Source organism: Pituophis catenifer, unplaced genomic scaffold, assembly GCF_029215685.1.
Source record: "Pituophis catenifer annectens isolate HBS135680 unplaced genomic scaffold, rPitCat1.0.hap2 SCAF_7, whole genome shotgun sequence".
In the NCBI taxonomy this organism is placed as follows: domain Eukaryota; kingdom Metazoa; phylum Chordata; class Lepidosauria; order Squamata; family Colubridae; genus Pituophis; species Pituophis catenifer.
This window is the reverse complement of record NW_027256887.1, coordinates 20,491,232-20,508,784: the sequence shown is the minus strand read 5'-3', so window position 1 is coordinate 20,508,784 and position 17,553 is coordinate 20,491,232. Positions and strand designations below refer to the sequence as shown.

At 38.2% G+C, this 17,553-nt stretch overlaps 1 protein-coding gene across 1 annotated transcript; it reads right to left on the bottom strand.

Annotated features, from left to right (window-relative positions):
* Positions 1 to 1,889: 1,889 nt before the first annotated feature.
* ZNF800 (zinc finger protein 800) lies at positions 1,890 to 16,011 on the bottom strand. Its single transcript, XM_070946963.1, has 5 exons — positions 15,974 to 16,011; positions 11,925 to 12,029; positions 8,611 to 8,706; positions 6,833 to 6,976; positions 1,890 to 6,224 (listed from the first exon to the last, which is right to left on the bottom strand). Exons 2-5 carry the CDS (start codon positions 11,980 to 11,982, stop codon positions 4,459 to 4,461), a joined length of 2,064 nt encoding a protein of 687 aa, XP_070803064.1. The 5' UTR covers positions 11,983 to 12,029; positions 15,974 to 16,011; the 3' UTR covers positions 1,890 to 4,458.
* Positions 16,012 to 17,553: the final 1,542 nt, after the last annotated feature.

The following is a 17,553-nucleotide window of genomic DNA, read 5'->3' as shown; positions in this document are numbered from 1 at the left end:
TTCCAAACATTGGGGTGCTGAAAAGTTGTGACATGCCTTGGGGATTATTGTTGTGTCCTGCCAGCTGCCAGCAGAGCTGCCAGAAGACTCGGACGATGAGGAGGTTGGGGAGGAACTTGTGCCAGTTCTGGAGTCTGGGGAAGGCTCTGATGGAGGCTCTGTGTCGGACCCAGAGATAGTCAGGGCCAACATTTCCCAGCCACCGGAGAAGCAGCACCTTTGGAGGCTGAGATATGTGGGGAGGAAGAACAGTTGGGGCCTGTTCCAGATGCACATATGTGCACAGCTGTTAGGAGAGGTGAACAACGGAGGACAAGGAGACAACTCAGGAAACAAAGCACACGTGGACGCTAAATGGCCCCTCCTTGGCTGGGGAATAAACAGAAGGAAAGGGAAGTGGTTGTCGTAGGAGACAACAGTTCATATTTCTGAAGATTTTGCTCATTGAGTTTTGTGTTACAAAGACTGCTTGCCAGAACTTAATTTGCAGACATTCGGCTAGGAGCTCATGGCCTTGCACTTGCAATTATTGCAAGGAACTGATAAGGTCTGTTACTGCAGTTAACTCTTAGGATTATTGCCTGGACTTTTCAGTGGGTGAATGCAATTAATTCACAAGAGGTAAATAAAGAGGGGTTTACATGACAAGTCTGTTTCTTGCTTCTGCTAAAGCTGAATCAGAACAATTATAAAGCTATTTTGGTTACTTTAATATAATTTAGATGTGCTTGGTAAGTAACTATGGTATATAAATGTTAAATTTTTAACATTTTGTTTCATTATGTATCTCTCAGCCTATATGATCTGGCAGGCTGGAGTATATCAGGTTTCTTTACTTAATCAATGCCATCTATCAGTACCCCAGAAGTGCATCTTCTATGTCGCAGCACCTACCCTGTGGAATGAAGTATCTCCCAAGATCTGAATGGCCCCCAACTTGCTGATACTTTGAAGAGCTCTGAAGTCTGGGATGTTTACTCAGGCCTTTGCTTTGATTAAAAGATAGGAAGCTTACATAGTTTTCATTTCATATGAACCATGGTGGCACAGGTTAGAATGCAGTATTGTAGGTTACTTCTGTTGACTGCCGGCTGCCTGCAATTCGGCAGTTCGATTATCACTGGCACAAGGTTGACTCACCCTTCCATCCTTCTGAGGTCGGTAAAACGAGGACGGAGATAGTTGGGAGCAATATGCTGACTCTGTAAAGTGCTTAGATAGGGCTGTGAAGCAGTATATAAGTCTCAGTGCTATTCCTATTGCTATTTCTTCCCACCTGGTTTTGTCATCCTGCCATGTTTATCCTTTGTTTCTTATTTTTAATGTTTTAAACAATTTGTAAATCATATATGATCCCAGCCATGTTCCTAATACAGAATCCTAGGTGGCACAATTTTATTATGTCAGCTCAAAAGCTGATTGTTGCCAGGCTATTGGCTAAGTAATTAGACCTTTTTTTTTTTGTCATGAATCGTCAACTCTTTCTCATTTGCTTGTAGTAAATGTTGCCTTTCTGACACAGTGAAAACAACGTTGCAGTTGATTTCTATTCCAGCTCTTATTTCACTCTATAACAGTGGTAATGAAACCATGAGAAGTGTGTCACAGATGACACACCATTTCATTTTTGGTGACCTTTCAAGCCTCCAGGCTCTCTGAAAGGGGATGTATGACATGCCAGCAAAGTCAAGTTTAGGCATTTTTTGAATTTTTGACATGAGTCCAAAAGATTTGCCATCACTGCCCTAGAAGAAAAGAGGAAAACAAATCCCTCTCCCTGAACTGCATAATACTGATATAACCAACTGTTCTTACAGGTTTTCCACAGTAACGTATATAAATATAAACAATATCTCAACTATGCTTTTGATAAAGAGGGCCTAAGTATATTTAGCTGAAATAATTTCCAGTTTATTCAAATAAAGTACATTTATCCAAGCATGTACATTCAACATAGAACATTTCCAGAAACAGTTACAGTCCATTTTCCATTCACAGTTTTTTAGTGCAAAGCACTAAAAGGCCAAACATGTATTCATAAAAGAATATTTTTTTATTTATGATCAACATTTTCAGATATATTTTGTACAAAAGGTTTATATGGACACAAGGCATTCCCTTAGCAAGGGAGTCAACCAGTATTTTAGAAACGGCATTTCTTCTGATATTCAGTATCTGGCAATTTGACACAAATCACTAAACATTTTCTAAAATTTTTAAAAAGGCGCACAAACCTGCCAAAAATTTGTAATGGAAGGTGTGCTACTGTTTTGCTATAGAACTGATTATAAAATAGACAATAATGAGCAAATCCCTTATAAACGTTACAAAAAAAGGTCAAGTGCTACCTAAAGTGGTCATTCAACATTTTGTGGGCAAAACAAAAAAAATCCTTACACTATTCTTCTTAGGCAACAATTAACGTACTACAAAACAAATATTTGAATATGAATATACTACCAAAAAAAAAAAAAAAACCCTCTACTATCTTCACAGGGATATTAGTGTAATGTCTTTAGAAGAAATCACTAAAAGAAATTTAAATTCTGGCTATTAAAGTGCTTGTGTGTAATTTTATTTTTTTTAAAGAACAATTAAAATAGGGGAATGTGGGTAGTTTGTAAACCTCCATATGAAAAACTGTTGAATGTGCTAATCATTCAAAATCACTATAGATTTTGATAGTACAATTCAGATTTAATACTCCCCAAAATTACTCAACCATGAATTGAATTTAAAGCAAATGCTAGATTACAATTCATTCAAATTATACTAAGAAAACTGCTCATATACATTCATTTATATATATAAAAATATTTTAAGTACATCACAAAGCATTTGCTTAGTAGTATATCACAACGAACATAAAAGTCTTTCCCATAAAATCAGAATTAAGTAAGGACGACACCTATGAACCATATGTTCTAGGTGGTAATTTCATTTTAAAATGTTTCCAAACTTTCCTTTCAAAATGTTCATTTCATTACTACCACTCCGGAATTGCATCAAGTAAAACAACTGGTTTTCAATTTTAGGTGTTATTTTTAATGAAGTTTAATTTTGTTGGATAAGATGTTACATTGTTTAAGAGTCAACACATTTAGTCTGAAAATACCTTATTCTCATAGTACTATTCTAGATTTTAGTGGTTCTAATTTCAAATATTATCACATTATTTGAACTAAGGAGAAATATATATATAATATAAACTGTAACCAATTTTAAAAGTTTTTTGTTTACTAGTAGCATAGAAATCAGACTTTCTCTGATAAACTGGTTGCTTATTTGGGTAAAAACTGAGAAAATATTCAATTGATACCCATAATTCTTTGATCCAGTAGAAACTTTTATCTACAGGATAGGAAGGGACACTTTTACTAAAAATTCTGTGTTCTCTTTGTATCACTTCCTTCACTGGCTGAAGAGACCCCTCTAAATATGGGAAAAAGGGAAAAGTAAGATATAGGGTCAAAAATCTGTATCATCACTGTTTTAGAGATTTTTTATTTTATTTTATAAAAAGCGAAAACAAAACAAAAACTAACCAACCAAACTTTCAACCAACCTGAAAATAGCTTTCAAATGCTTGGAAACTTGTCTTACATAATTTTTTAATATTAATACCAGAATTCACAAGTAATTTAATTTTATGAAGTTACCTTCAATTAAAAGAGGCTTTGCACCTGTTTACTGAGATACTCACATTTCTCCCTTAAACTTTTCTCTGTCATAGGAATTTAAAAACACTATTCTTTCCTTAACTGCTGGTTGTCCAAGATTTTTCAATTAAAGCAAGGTAATTTGGAATTGTTCCATATTTTCATTACATAAAATAAACTGATATCCCTACCCAGTCCAAATTAATTCTGTAAAAAAGAGTTAAAATTCCAGAAAAAAATAACCAAGTACCAAAAACATTCCTTAAATAAAATAATGTTTTTTAAGTGATGATCTTCTCCTAATACAAAAGGAATGGTGCTTTAAATACAAAAGTATTTACTTTTGTCCTCTAGGGTTTAAGTACTCTAGGGTTTAAGAGTTATATACCATTAATTTAAAATACAAATGTATTTTCCAAATTCTATGCCAAAAAAGTTTCCTAATGTATTAAAGCAACATACTTAGGCAACATCACATCCATAGATCTTCAGTTCATATATGCTTGCTGTGCCTGGTCAGTACCAATGAAGTGCAAAGTTCATTTTAAAAATCATTTGGAACTATGGAACTATTAACGAAATATACAAATACTAATATATAATATTAAACTTTGAAGAACCATGTGTGTATTAACTTAAACTGCTTTTAGGTTCACTGTCATGTAAAAAAATTAAACTCTTTTTTTAATGAATGCAATAGTCTTTTACCGTCTGAAGCATTAGATCTATAAAAGATGTGATTGCACTCTAAGTACCAATGGAAAATTTAGGCATGTATTTAAGAAGGCACTAGTATTCTTCAACAGACAAGAGCTTTAGATCTTGTACTTCTGCCTTTGGTTTTGTTGTCTTCTTCAGGTGAATGTGTCACATTTGCTTTATGAGTCTTCTTGTGATGTTCTAAGAAAGTCTTTTTGGCAAATGCTTTCCCACATTTATTGCATCTGTGCAGAGAAAAGTTTTTTGTGACTTTCACTTCAATGCCAACATCAGTTCCTTCATATTTTTTATTTGGCGAGTTAGAGGTAATGTCTTGTTTTGAACCATTCTGTTTACCTTCATCCCTCTGAGGGCCTCTTTTTGCCACCTTTTTTAGAATGCTGTCAATAGGTTTTTTTATTGCTCGGATTTCTAAACTTGCGGTTATCTTACCAAGGTAACGTGAAGACTTTTTATGTACTACAGTTATGTGTCTTATCACATCACGCTTTCGGCGTGTTTCGTAAGTGCAGAGGGGACACCTATAGAATTTAACATAAATATTATTTCCATCTGTGTGCAACTCAATGTGCTTTGTTAAGTTTTGTTTAGAAGTAAATTGGCGTTTACAGAGTTTACAGTAAAGCTTTTTAAAATCAAAGCCAACTGACAGCCTTGGCTTCCTGGGCTTTTTGAGACCACTTGTAAGAGATTGATTATTTGACTTTGATTTCTGACAGCTCTGCTTAACTTTATTTTTTTTAGCTGGAGTTACATTCTTTTTTCCAGTGGATGCTATGCCTTTTCGTTCAGTGGGTGTTTTCTTTTTTTCACTGGATACTGCATTCTTTCTCTCAGTGGATGATTTATTTTTTCTTTCATTTGAATTATTTATTCCCTTAACTTCATTCTGCAAAGAACTGCAGATGGAAGGCATAGATTCCGCAGATTCTGTTGGTTCAATTTTCACTTTCACTTCTGATTTAGGCTTTCTCTGTCTTTTAGGATTCTTAGTAGAAAGAGTTATCTTGTGAACAATCTGCATATGCCTTTTAAGCATTACCTGGGAACTATATTTCCTCTTACACAAGAGGCATTTGCAAGCAGTTAAATTGTACTCAGCTTTTGAAGGCTTTTGTTTTTGTGTTTTAGCAGTTTTTGCAGAGGTTTTATCCAAGGATAAAGGCTGTCCAGGTTTTGTAGCTATATCAGGAGTTATAGAATCCCGTCTCAGTCCTCTATGAACTTCATCAAAATGCCTTCTTACATTGGCTTTTGTAGCAAATGATTTAATACACAAAGGACAACTTTTACCCAAAGTTACCAAAACATTCTTATTGCGGCCCCTTCCAGATGTCTGACTTGGCCTTTTTTTAATCTGAATAAATTTCTTTAGTTCTTCCATCTTTTTTTTATGGACTTTCCTAATATGACGGCGTATACTGCGTCTGGAATGAAATTCTTTTTTACACAGGCAACAAATTAATTGATGACCAGAATCAGAATTATTATCACATTCTAATTTAGGTTTTGAGCATGGGGCAGGTTCTTCTAGAGTTGGCATTGCCTTGTCAACAACTAAGGGAGGAGTCTCTTCAGCTTTTGTTTCTGAAGTATCTGATACTGGTTTAGGAGGAGGTTCTGGTGTATGTTCTGGTGTTTCTACAGAAGCTTGGTCAGGAACAGTGTTTGTATCAGTGTTCTCCACTGAACTATCTGCCTTTGAAACATACTGAAACACAGCATTCTGGTTTGTTTCTATAGGTTCCAAACGTATTATATAATCTTGCTTGTTCACTCTTGGATACATAGCTTCTAGGAGATCAGTTATGGCTTGACTCTGTTTATCATTTATATCAGGAGAGTCTAAAATATAAAACAGAGTGTTTAAATTACACAATTTTACACTAAAATGTGTTTGTTAAAAATAATATAACAGTAAAGTACATTAAGACAACATTATAAGAGGGGACGACAGTATCATAAATGCTCTTCCATAGACATTCAAGTCAACTAACATTCAGCCTTTTCTGTTCTGGAAACATTAACCACCCTTTGTTCAGAAAGGAAAGGGTTAGGGTTAAGAATGAGTAGCTCAAAATCATGTCACATACAGAATCTCACAGAACATTTATATATAGTGTGCAACCACAGGGTGGTGGTGTTTTTTTTGAAGAAAAATTAAATTAAATTAAGTACCTGTCAATTTATTTGTTCATATTTTTAACATTATCTTTGCCCCTTTCCATATTCTTTAGAAACTCCTGTAAGTAAGAAAGTAAGTAATCTTCTATTCATAATGTACAGTACGGATACAGTATGGATATAGTACAGATATAAGAAAATCTATTTTTAAGAGTATGTATGCATGCTTTATAGAAAAAAGCTACATTTCAACAATCACTATCCTTAAAAGCATTATCCCACTATAACTTTAAAATCTGAGGAAGAAAATTTAGAGAAGAGAAACTTACTGTCATCCATCCGAAGACTTGGTGGACAATAGTATTTTTTATGAGTTATTAAATTTGGTAGCCCTCTGAAGAGACTGCGGCAGAATTTGCATTCAAAAATGGTATCCACGTCTTTTAGCAAAATATGCTTGAGTTGTTTAGTTCCTAAACAAATCATTAAAAAAAATTACCAGGACAGCATATTCACTTGTTCACCTGGACAAGTGCTTTAACTGATGTTAGGTAAACGATAAAAATAATTGCTTTATCTAATCATCAAAAACAATATGATTCAAATGAATTGTGTGGTAATATTTCATCCATGCAAAAAACCCACTTTACCTGAAAATAGTAAGGCTGCTTCAACAATGTGCTTAGAAAATATCTGGTTTGCATGCTACAAGCTTACCAGGTATAATTTAACTGGCAGATGCATGCTCCTAACTATGAGTTTCAAGAATGCAGTTTTTCTTCTTCATTCTCCAGTTTAGGCTATACAAATATTCTGACTGTTATATACAATCTTTCATTCTTTCTTTTTCTTTCTTTCTCTCTCTCTTTCTCTCTCCTTCCTTCCTTCCTTCCTCCTTCCTTCTTTCCTTCCTTCCTTCCTTCCTTCTTTCTCTTTCTTTCTTTCTGTCTGTTTATGGCTGCCCCTGCTACAGCTGTGAATGTGGGTAGAATACAAAGTGATATATTGTAATGCCACCATGAAATGTATGGAATACATGACTACTGTTTAACACAGTGAGGCCTGCCACCTGTTGTTTTGCTAGTTTTACTAGTTTATATATAATTAAAAACCTTATGTCATTTAAAAAGCCACAAGTACCGGTAATCTTTTATGATAGTCTAAGAATCATTTAAAGGAAAACAGTTTTTTTTGAAAAATATTACTATTATCAACAATAAAAACTTAAATAAAAACTCTTAAATACCAATATGAAAGCATTAAAAGCACTCTGATCTTAGAACGTTATATTATAATTTCCTGAATGAAGAATTATGTCGTCGATACATCATACTGTTTTCTGAAAGAAGACAGATTGGGAGATATTTATTTTGGGGAGAGTCTTCTATAACTGGGGTGCTTCATGTTTTGATTCATTCATCTCACTTCATCATAGGAGGATATGTTCTGCACCAAATGCAGATTCCAGACAAACTGATGGACAAGCCCATTAAGTGTACTGCAGCAATTCAACAAAGGATACCTCAATCAAGCTACAGTCATAGTAGGAACACCAGGTAGAACACGCCCCCGGAGGGCTGGGTGCATGCAGGGAGCACACGTATATGTGCAAGGTGCATGCGCTGGGGCTACATGTGCATTGCATTTTGGGGGTTCGGGGTGTGTGTGCGCATTCACGGGTGTGCGCGCATGCTTTGGGCACTTGGGCCGGAAAAGGTTAGCCATCACTTCTATAGAACTTGTAACCTCCGAAGTCATTCCTATAGCCTCTAGTGTCCAGATGTTAGTAAATTAATTAGTTAGTTTAAATTTCATATTTCTTAACCACTAGTCTCACTCAGAAAGGGGCTCTGGGCGATGCTGTTGTTATGAAAAACATTACATGGGAATTAACAGACTTAATGAACTTTAAAAGTTAAATTAAGTTAAATTAAATTTTTTGTCCTCACACTGCCTACTTTTTTTAGTTTAAAGTTCTAGATATGCTTCTCAGACGACAACTATCTCTTCAGGCCAAATAAGGTTACACATGGTAAAATGAATTAATCATGAAAGTATCCCAAAAATATTAAAAGGAAAAAAAAAGGAATAAACAAAAGAAGCATACCTGATCGAAAACATTCAATAATTTGCTGGATTCCAGATTTTGATGTATGAAAAGGTTGCTGTAATAAAGGTGGATCTCCAGGTTCCAGCACACGTACTATAAAATATTGAAAATGGAAGTGTTAATTAATTGAGTCACTACATGAATGGTGGCTTACACTGCAGTCTGAAAAACCACCAGTAATAACTAATTTCTCATCTCCAACTTCAGTTTTTGTTTGTGCTTCATGCCTTGTTTTTGAGGAAAAGCAAGTGTACATTTTGTTAATTAAGTATTAATCTATTTTGTTAACATATAACACAGAAATATTTTTTCAGATCTAACACAGAAATTCCCAAAAAGACACATGTATACAAATTGGTACATATTGCATCTAGGGCACATAATTTATTAAAGGAAACATATAATTAGCTCTTTGTCATTTTTTAATTGATATTAATGCAACATCAACAGCAACAATAATTTAGACTGTTTGCAAGAAAACTATTTCTCTCAACTGTAGAGTATGCTGGAAAATTTTAGCCACGTTAAAAAAATCTATATTAATCAATCATACGTTTTAATAAAACAATCAATTCTTCTACAATAATTGGCATATTGATTTACTATGAATAAAGGCATCCCTTTAGTTTTAAATTACACCTGTATTATGTAAAATACCTCTGCAGTATAAAATGCCTCTTAGAACTCCTAATCTGAACCCTGTGTAGAAAATCTACTCTTTGATCTCTCAGTGCCTTTGACACTCTTGATTCCAATATCCTTGTAAGCTGGACCTGCCAATTGGGAACTGGGGCACTGTTTTGTGGTGGTTCCCTTCCTTTCTCGGTGGCTGGTTCCAATCAGTGTTGGTTGAGATGACTGATCACTCCCTGCCCCTCCTTTATAGGCTGTAGGTTTTATTCTCTCCCCTCCTTTTCAATATCTCCATGAAACCATTGGGTGAGGTCATATGCAGTTGACAGTGGTAAAATGTAAAATTTGTTACTACCGGTTCTGTGGGTGTGGCTTGGTGGGGGAGTGTAATGTGACTGGGTTGGCGTGACCAACTGTTTTTTTTTTTTTACTTTTAAAAGCATTTTTTCGGCCGAAGAGATTTTAAAAGTAAAAAAACAGCCTCTGATGATCGCGTGGCTCAGCTGGGTATGGGGGGGGCAGGGATTTTTGCTACCGGTTCTCCGAACCACCCGCTGCCATCGCTACCGGATCAGGCGATCCGGTCCGAAACAGTAGCATTTCACCCCTAGCAGTTGGGGTATAGTAATAGCACTTAGACTTACATGTATATACCACTTCACAGTGCTTTACAGCCCTCTCTAAGCGGTTCACAGAGTCAGCATATTGCTCCCAACAATCTGGGTCCTCACTTTACCTACCTCGGACGGATGGAAGGATGAGTCAACCTTTTCATATCATACCATATCATCAGCATACGGATATGGTATGATCAATATATTGATGATATCCAATTATATCTTTTGCCCCTGGGCCAGCCAAGTGAGCAGTTAAGGCTAGGTTTAGATGGAGAAGAATTAAATCAGAATTCTCTGATTTAAAACTATATGGTTATGGTTTTGATGTTGGTAATACATCAGATATTAATATATAATGGCTAGAATGTTGCCTTAGAATATACAATAAAATTTACATTAATTTTTCAATTCTTGGAACAATATATAAGGTGTATAATATTTAAAATATAATATTTAATGTTTATCATATTTTATTATTTATTATAATTTAAATGTTTGAATTTGTTGTCATTTTTTCCCTAAACTCTTCCTTACTAATTTGATATGTGACCTTTGAATGTTCCTAAGTAATATTTTCTCTGAAAAGAAAATTAATAAAAGCACATTGGAATTTGAATATGGGGTCTGACTTTTGGTATACTCTGTTATGGTATCTCCTCAGCAATAAGGTTATGCAATGTTTCAAATATGATTCTCATAATACTTCAGAATGTATTACAATGCTTCATATGTAAGGACATAAATGTAATACATCCCTGCATTTCCTTGAAATTGCTGTGTCTTTCCTAGGGTCATGTGTCAAACTAGCCCAAGAACAATGTAGCACAATCCAGCTAAAGTCCAATTGTTTTTTCTTATATCATATAGACAGAATCTTGCCAGACTAAATCTATATTATCCTGGGAAAGGCTATCTTAAATCTCTCTCTCTTTCCACAATCCATCTTCAAACTGTGTTGTCCCTTCTCTAGCCCCCTTCTTTGGAATGTGCTATCTCCTTCCTGATAACCTTCTGCAGTTACTGTAGTCTCTCACATCATCTCTCCCTTCAAAAACACATTCTATCACATCATGTGACAGGTGCAGAAAGAAATTATGTGGACCTGTCGAAAAGTGTACAGAGAGGTCCTACATCTGTTCCCTCAAAAGTTTCAGCGCACCTTTTAAAAATTAATATAATATAAAGTCTTGCACTGCCTATTCAGCCATAAAACTGACCAAAATCAAGAACTTTTCCCTCAGGTATATAGATATTTACTTGGGAGAAAACTCGCTGAAAACAATGACACAATTTCTTCGGTCAGCATGAATAGATAGGCAATAGCTATATTTATAAAAATTATTCCACAGATTCTCCAACTGAATGGAGCATATGCTCTAACGTTAAATGTGTCTGTGTGTTCATAGAACACGCATACACACACACACAAATGTCTTTAGCTTCAACAAAAATTTGAAAAATTGTTTCTAAAATATATGCACATATATTCTAAATACTCAGTATCAAACTGAATTATAAAGGTATACAACTATTTTAGCCTGAAAATCATATTTATGTTTTATTATATTTCAGTACATAAAATATTATTACATACTTATATATCAAGCTATTTATTTACAAAAACTGTTCCATATGTATTGGAACGCTGGTCAGTTTGGTCTAGTAGTTAAGGCACCAAGCTAGAAAGCAGGAGACTCTGAGTTCTAATCCCATTTTAGCCATGGAAGGAAGCTGAGTGACTGTGGGCCAGTCAGTCTCTCTCAGCCCAACTCATATCACTGAGCTGTTGTTGTGAGAAAATTGTAAGAGGAAGGTGTATTGGATATGTTTGCCATCTTGAGTTATTTGTTAAAATAATAAAGGCATGGTACAAATAAATAAATAAATAAACTACACATTTTGCTTATTGTCAAGTCCAGACACATAAACATGCTATATCTAAACAATTTCATGTAACATTAATATATTTTATCCAAGTATTTCACAGAAAATAAAACTCAATATGTGAAGAATACAAAAATTGCAAAAGTGGAACTTTCAGTATTAAGACAATACTATTACCTGGTTCACAGCATCCATGGTGGTGATCAGTCTGACAGTACTTGTCTCTAAGAGGCATTTTCTACATCAATAACTTGCTTTCCTCCTACATTCAGTAGATTGTTTCTGATAAAATAAACCAATATTAATTGTTTTACATGGTACTTTATAAAACCAATAGTCTGAAAAATCAGTTGTGGATATGGAACACACTTTCAGACATGCAAAAATAAATTCAAGCTATGATTGTGTGCATGCAGAAGCACACACATTTTAGTACATCAAAAAGATACCCTTAAAGAGTTATATCTTATGTAACTGTTACAATTAGAAGCTGTTGCATCGATTTGCTTCTGAACCAAATTTTGTAACACAACTTGTCACTCCTGATTCAAATTAAATGAGTCTAATTTATGCCTTGTCTATAGCCCCCTCCCTTTTATCTCAGATCTGCCTGTCAGTTTCAAACTTACTTAGCTTACTGATGGAGCCAATGATGGCGTTCAAACAGCAAAAGAATCTCAGAAAAAAAAAGTTAGAAAATATACAGTCCTAAAACAGCCTTTACATTTTCTAAAGGCCCAGACAGTTCCTAAAGGCTGCTTGCAGCTACAATAATTGCCACCCAAGAAGGACCTAGATCAGATGAATCTGTAGAATATAGGATTTTAAATCACGAGAAGTATTCAAGGTTATGTATTCATTACAAATATGGTATCTTGTAAATGAATTCCAAAGGTAACAGGGATAGGCAACCTGCAGCCCAGATTATGTGTGGCCATTGGTCTACTTTCATGACCCTCAAGCTAATTATAAAAGCCTTTTGCTATTAATCAATTCAGGCTTTTGATATTGTCCAATAATGTTATCTGAAGTGAGATACTTCACTTCAGATAACTGTAAGATGTAATAGGAAGAGAAGGAATGGTGGTATCATCTGTTCTGGCTATGCCATCCTTGTTTCAATCTCATCCATCATTTTCATGTATAATGCATGTCTAAATAGATTATCTAACAAAAAAATTTATCACCTTGATCTGCACTGCTAGCATATGTATTTTCAATGAGAACTGACACTGATTAAAACACATGCTTTATCTAAATGCAAAATAACACAACAGATGACAAATATCAAAACAATATTTATTGGGATGCATGCATAAAGTTGGTTCCTATGTCATCATGTATGAATAATTCTCCTGTGCTTTTCAATTCAACTTTGATAGAAGCAAAGATTCTATATATTATTCAATAATTTCATATTAGTTGTAGCAATACAACTAATACAACGCTCTCTACATGGGGCTGCCCTTGAGGACCACTCGGAGGCTTCACCTGGTGCAAAATGCAGCCGTGCGGGTTGTGATGGGAGAATCCCGATACTCCCATGTTACACCCCTCCTGCGCGGTTTGCATTGGCTACCGGTTGCCCTCCGGGTGAGATTCAAGGTGCTGGTGTTGACCTATAAAGCCCTACATGGCTTAGGACCAGGATATTTGGCGGACCACCTACAGCCAGCAACAACATCCCATCGCCCGGTTCGCGCCCATAGAGAGGGCCTACTCAGGGTGCCGTCGGCTAGACAGTGGGGGCTGGCAGCCCCCAGGGGTAGAGCCTTCTCGGTTGGGGCGCCCACCCTCTGGAATCAACTCCCCTTGGAGCTCCGACTAGCGCCTGACCTTCGCACCTTCCGCCGGGAATTAAAAACTTGGCTTTTCAAATCCCTTGACCTGGTCTGATGACGGGGTTTTAAGGGTTTTAATGGGTTAATTTTAAATTTTTTAGATTTTAGTCTTTATTTTTATTGTGGCTTGTGTTTTATTGTTGTGAGCCGCCCTGAGTCCATTGTGAAATAGGGCGGCATATAAGCCGAATAAAATAAAATAATAAATAAATAAATAAATAAATAAATAAATAAATAAATACTGTTTCATTCATTTCCTTTGTATCGCCACACATATGAATTTACATATACCTTGTACTAGAAAGCTAAACGACAATAATTCCAGCAGCAATTCCAGGAATTACTGTTATATTGGATTGAGACTAGAAACATCCAGGCAGTTAAATTTGTTAGGTCACTATCTTTATCTTAGCCTATCTCACAGTATGTTGTTATGAGATCTCAGATATACAGTAAAATAACTAAAAATTTCACTTGCAAATGATCCTTCATTACAGTAAACTACAAGAATTCCTTCAAAAATAACTAAGTAAATTCATATAATACTGCTACATACTGAGATTGTGCACTTTCTGTTCAATATGTAAGCCTTTTCAGAAATTATACACTCATTCTAAATTTCCTATGCTTGCCATATTTTTATATCTGTTTTTGTAGGACTGAGTTACTTCAGTGACAGATGGTTTTTATCTGTCCAGTTTGGTCAGGAAAACTGGGCATATTGTGGCTCTGGAAAGCCTAGGAATGTCAGCAAACCATAGCTTATCATGTAGGAATCCAATTGACTTCTGAATGTAATTGATAACATCTAAAAGTTTATGAGTCATGGCTATCTACAAAATATATTAGCCTGATCCACATAAAACATTAGTTTATGTTTTAAATGCATTATTTAACATGATTTTGATTAAAAGCACTTGTATTAAAAGCAAGTTCAAGTGCACAACCCTCTCCTTACATAACTGGGAAAAGAAATAAATTAGGATTTAGTGTTCCTGGTTTGTGAGATCTACAATGCACAGACTGTTGTCTTTAAAAAAATCTTTATTAAATAAATTGTAAAATTAAATTAAAGGGCTTGGAACTTCCTTAACCACTGACAACAGAAAACTCTAATCATCAGAATCATTGAGATGGGAGGCTATAGAAATGTATTTATTATGACATACATTTTTCAAGCCATATCATTCACATATAAACACACATTCTCTGGATTATCTATATTAATATCATAAGAAAAGTCCTTTAGTTAATAGTGTACCTATTTTCATCTTCTTTATAACAAAACATTATGTAGCAACCTCCCCCTGCAGAATGACAGGTCCCTACTGTTTTTCTTTTTTTACAGACAGCAGAGTATAACTGACCACGTGCAGAATATCTTTAGCACCTGAAATGCTGGGAAAGCTGAAAGGAAGAGAAGGGGGCAACCAGCAGCAAGATGGACAGACTCCCCAGTGATGAGCGTACCAAAAGATGATCTGGGTACTTTAGAGACCAACCACCATGCAGAAAATCTATCTTATGTGATCACTAAGGGTTGACAACAACTCGACGGCATATTATCCATTATTCCTCACACACCTACTTCGCTTTAACCAACGACCGACACAGAGATTCAGAACCTCCTAAACCAATTCTGCCAGGACTGAGCGGCCACCTAAGAAAAGGTTTAAAAGAAAATACGGGGAAACGTCCACAACCCCCTTAGCCCTTTTTTAACGGGGGGGGGGGAGCACCATCGGATCCAACCCCAAATCCACGTCCACCATTACGGCTTAATCCCCCTCAACACTTTTCCCTCCTGCCGCACAAATACAGGCACTTCAACCGGGAGAGCGCTTCGTCCAGACCGGGCGCCTTTCTCCCCTCGCTTCTCCCCACCCCTGGGCTTCTCTTTTCGGGCCACCTGTCACTTAATCAGCCAGGAACTTTTAGAAAAGCCTGGATAGCTCAGCAGACTAATGCATTGTAATTTAACTCCAGCTGTCTGCAATTAAAGTAAGTTCGAATCTCGCCAGGCTCAAGGTTGACTCAGCCTTCCATCCTTTCTAAAGTAGGTGAAATGAGGACCCAGTTTGTGGGGGCAATAAGCTGACTTTATACAAAATATACAAAAGTATGAGGGCTTTTGCTTAACGCATTGTAAGCCGCTCTGAGTCTCCGGAGAAGGGCGGCATATAAGTCAAATTATATATTAAAAAAAAGCAACAGCGGGGATCGCTCTTTCTCGCTCTCTCTCCCACACACACACACACACAAACACACACACACACACACGACGCGCACAAAGTCTCAGAGCTCCCAGCCTTCGCGGGAGCCGAGCCGGCGTGGCTGTGGAGAGGGGCTGGCTGAAGAAGTTGTTCCAGCGGCCACCACACCTACCGAGGCTCTTGGAAGACGGGCAGCCGCCAGCCCAGCCGGAGGAGGAGGAGAAAGACGGCGATTTAGCCCATCAAGCGCAGCCCCGCTCAGCGGTTCTCGGACGGGACGGCAGTGCGCGCGGAAGGGAAGCCCGAGGTCGGCGCCCGAGGCTCTCCAAGGCAGCGGCAGGTGACAGCGGGCGCCGGCCGAGTCCTCTCACGGGCAGCCGCGCCGACCCTGCCTCCGCCGAGGAGGAGGGGAGGTGGAGGAAAGGGAAGCGCTCCCGCTCAGCGTCCCGACTGAAAGTTACCGTCGCCCGTCCCGCCCAAGCGGCCGCGCGACGCGACCCCGGAGCCGGATGGGCGCAAGGGCAGGAAGTGACTGCGGCCGCGGCAGGCCTGGGGCAGCGCAGCACGCATGCGCCGCACCCGGCTTCTCTCCAGCTCGCGCTCTCACACAAACACACACGCGCGTACACACACACACACACACTCCTTCGCGGGTCCGAGGCTACCTCACGGCACCTCCACCCGCCCACAGAGCCAATCTCAGGCAGGTGGTTATTCCTGCTCGAGGAGGCGAAAATTGAAAGAGAGTGGGGGGGAAAAAAAAAAGGAGGCAAAAATAAAAAGAGAAAGAAAGAAAGAAAAAAAAGGGAGGGGGAGTGCGCGCGCACACCACTTACCTCTTCCACGTGCGCTTCAGCCAATGGGAAAGGAGCGGCGCGCGATGGCAGTCTGCTAGGGGTGCCGCGGCTCCGCTAGTTCTGTCTAGTTCGGGGGGGAGGGGGCTTTTTTCCGAGGAGTGGGGAAGCCGCCGCGTGACTTAAGAGTTTGGGGCAGAGCGCGCGCGGGGCGGCCCCCAGCAGCGGTGCCTGTGGCTCGCGCGATTGCCCTGAACTAGAAACTAGCTGCCCACCCAAACCATCCACAGACCTTACCTCGTGCGAACTCCCGCTCTGGAGTTGATCGAATAAACACAGCCTACACACTAAAGAGTTTAGAGACCTCAAACCGCCCCCTGGGCTTTTGCCGTGGCTTCTAAGCTCCAGTTTGGAAAGCGCTGCGAAGGAGTGAAGTGGGGGGAAACCCCACTCATTTAGGCGAATGCCTTGGAAGGCCTGCCGTTTTCCCGCTTACGGCTCGAAGGGCGATATAGGGATTGTACCGGGGGTGTGTGGGGGGGGGGGGCGGTGCACTTTATAAACCCGCAATCCAGGTTTGTAAAGTGCGATTGCGGGGAGTTTTTAGGATGAGGCGTGAAGTGACGCGCGAAACGCTTTTCAGAAGTGAAACAAAGCCGCGGAAAGTTCCTACGCTCGTTCCGCGCAACGCGTTTTCCTGGAAAAGGGGAGTGGCAGCTGTCATGCCGCGGCTTTCGCAGCCCCCGGAGTGTTTGTAGGCTTGAGTGGAAATTGCCGGAATTTGAGCGTTGGACGGCGGGAGGTCCAAAGACGTTGCTTGTGTCGGCGTACCAGACTCCCGTCGGTTCTTGCTTGAATGCTTTGGTTTGCCCCGTCTTGTTGCTGTTGGGCTTCATTGGCCGTCCTTTGTGTAATCTTCCTGCGTAGCAAAAGATAGTGATGTGCTCACACTGTTGTC

Excerpts from the sequence above, each read along its gene's own strand:
- ZNF800 (XM_070946963.1), bottom strand. The coding sequence starts at position 11,982 with ATGCCTCTTAGAGACAAGTACTGTCAGACTGATCACCACCATGGATGC. Across the intron at positions 8,707-11,924 it reads CCATGGATGCTGTGAACCAG|TACGTGTGCTGGAACCTGGA; the intron begins GTAATAGTATTG and ends AATATTTTATAG. Across the intron at positions 6,225-6,832 it reads AAGTCTTCGGATGGATGACA|ACTCTCCTGATATAAATGAT; the intron begins GTAAGTTTCTCT and ends TTTATATTTTAG.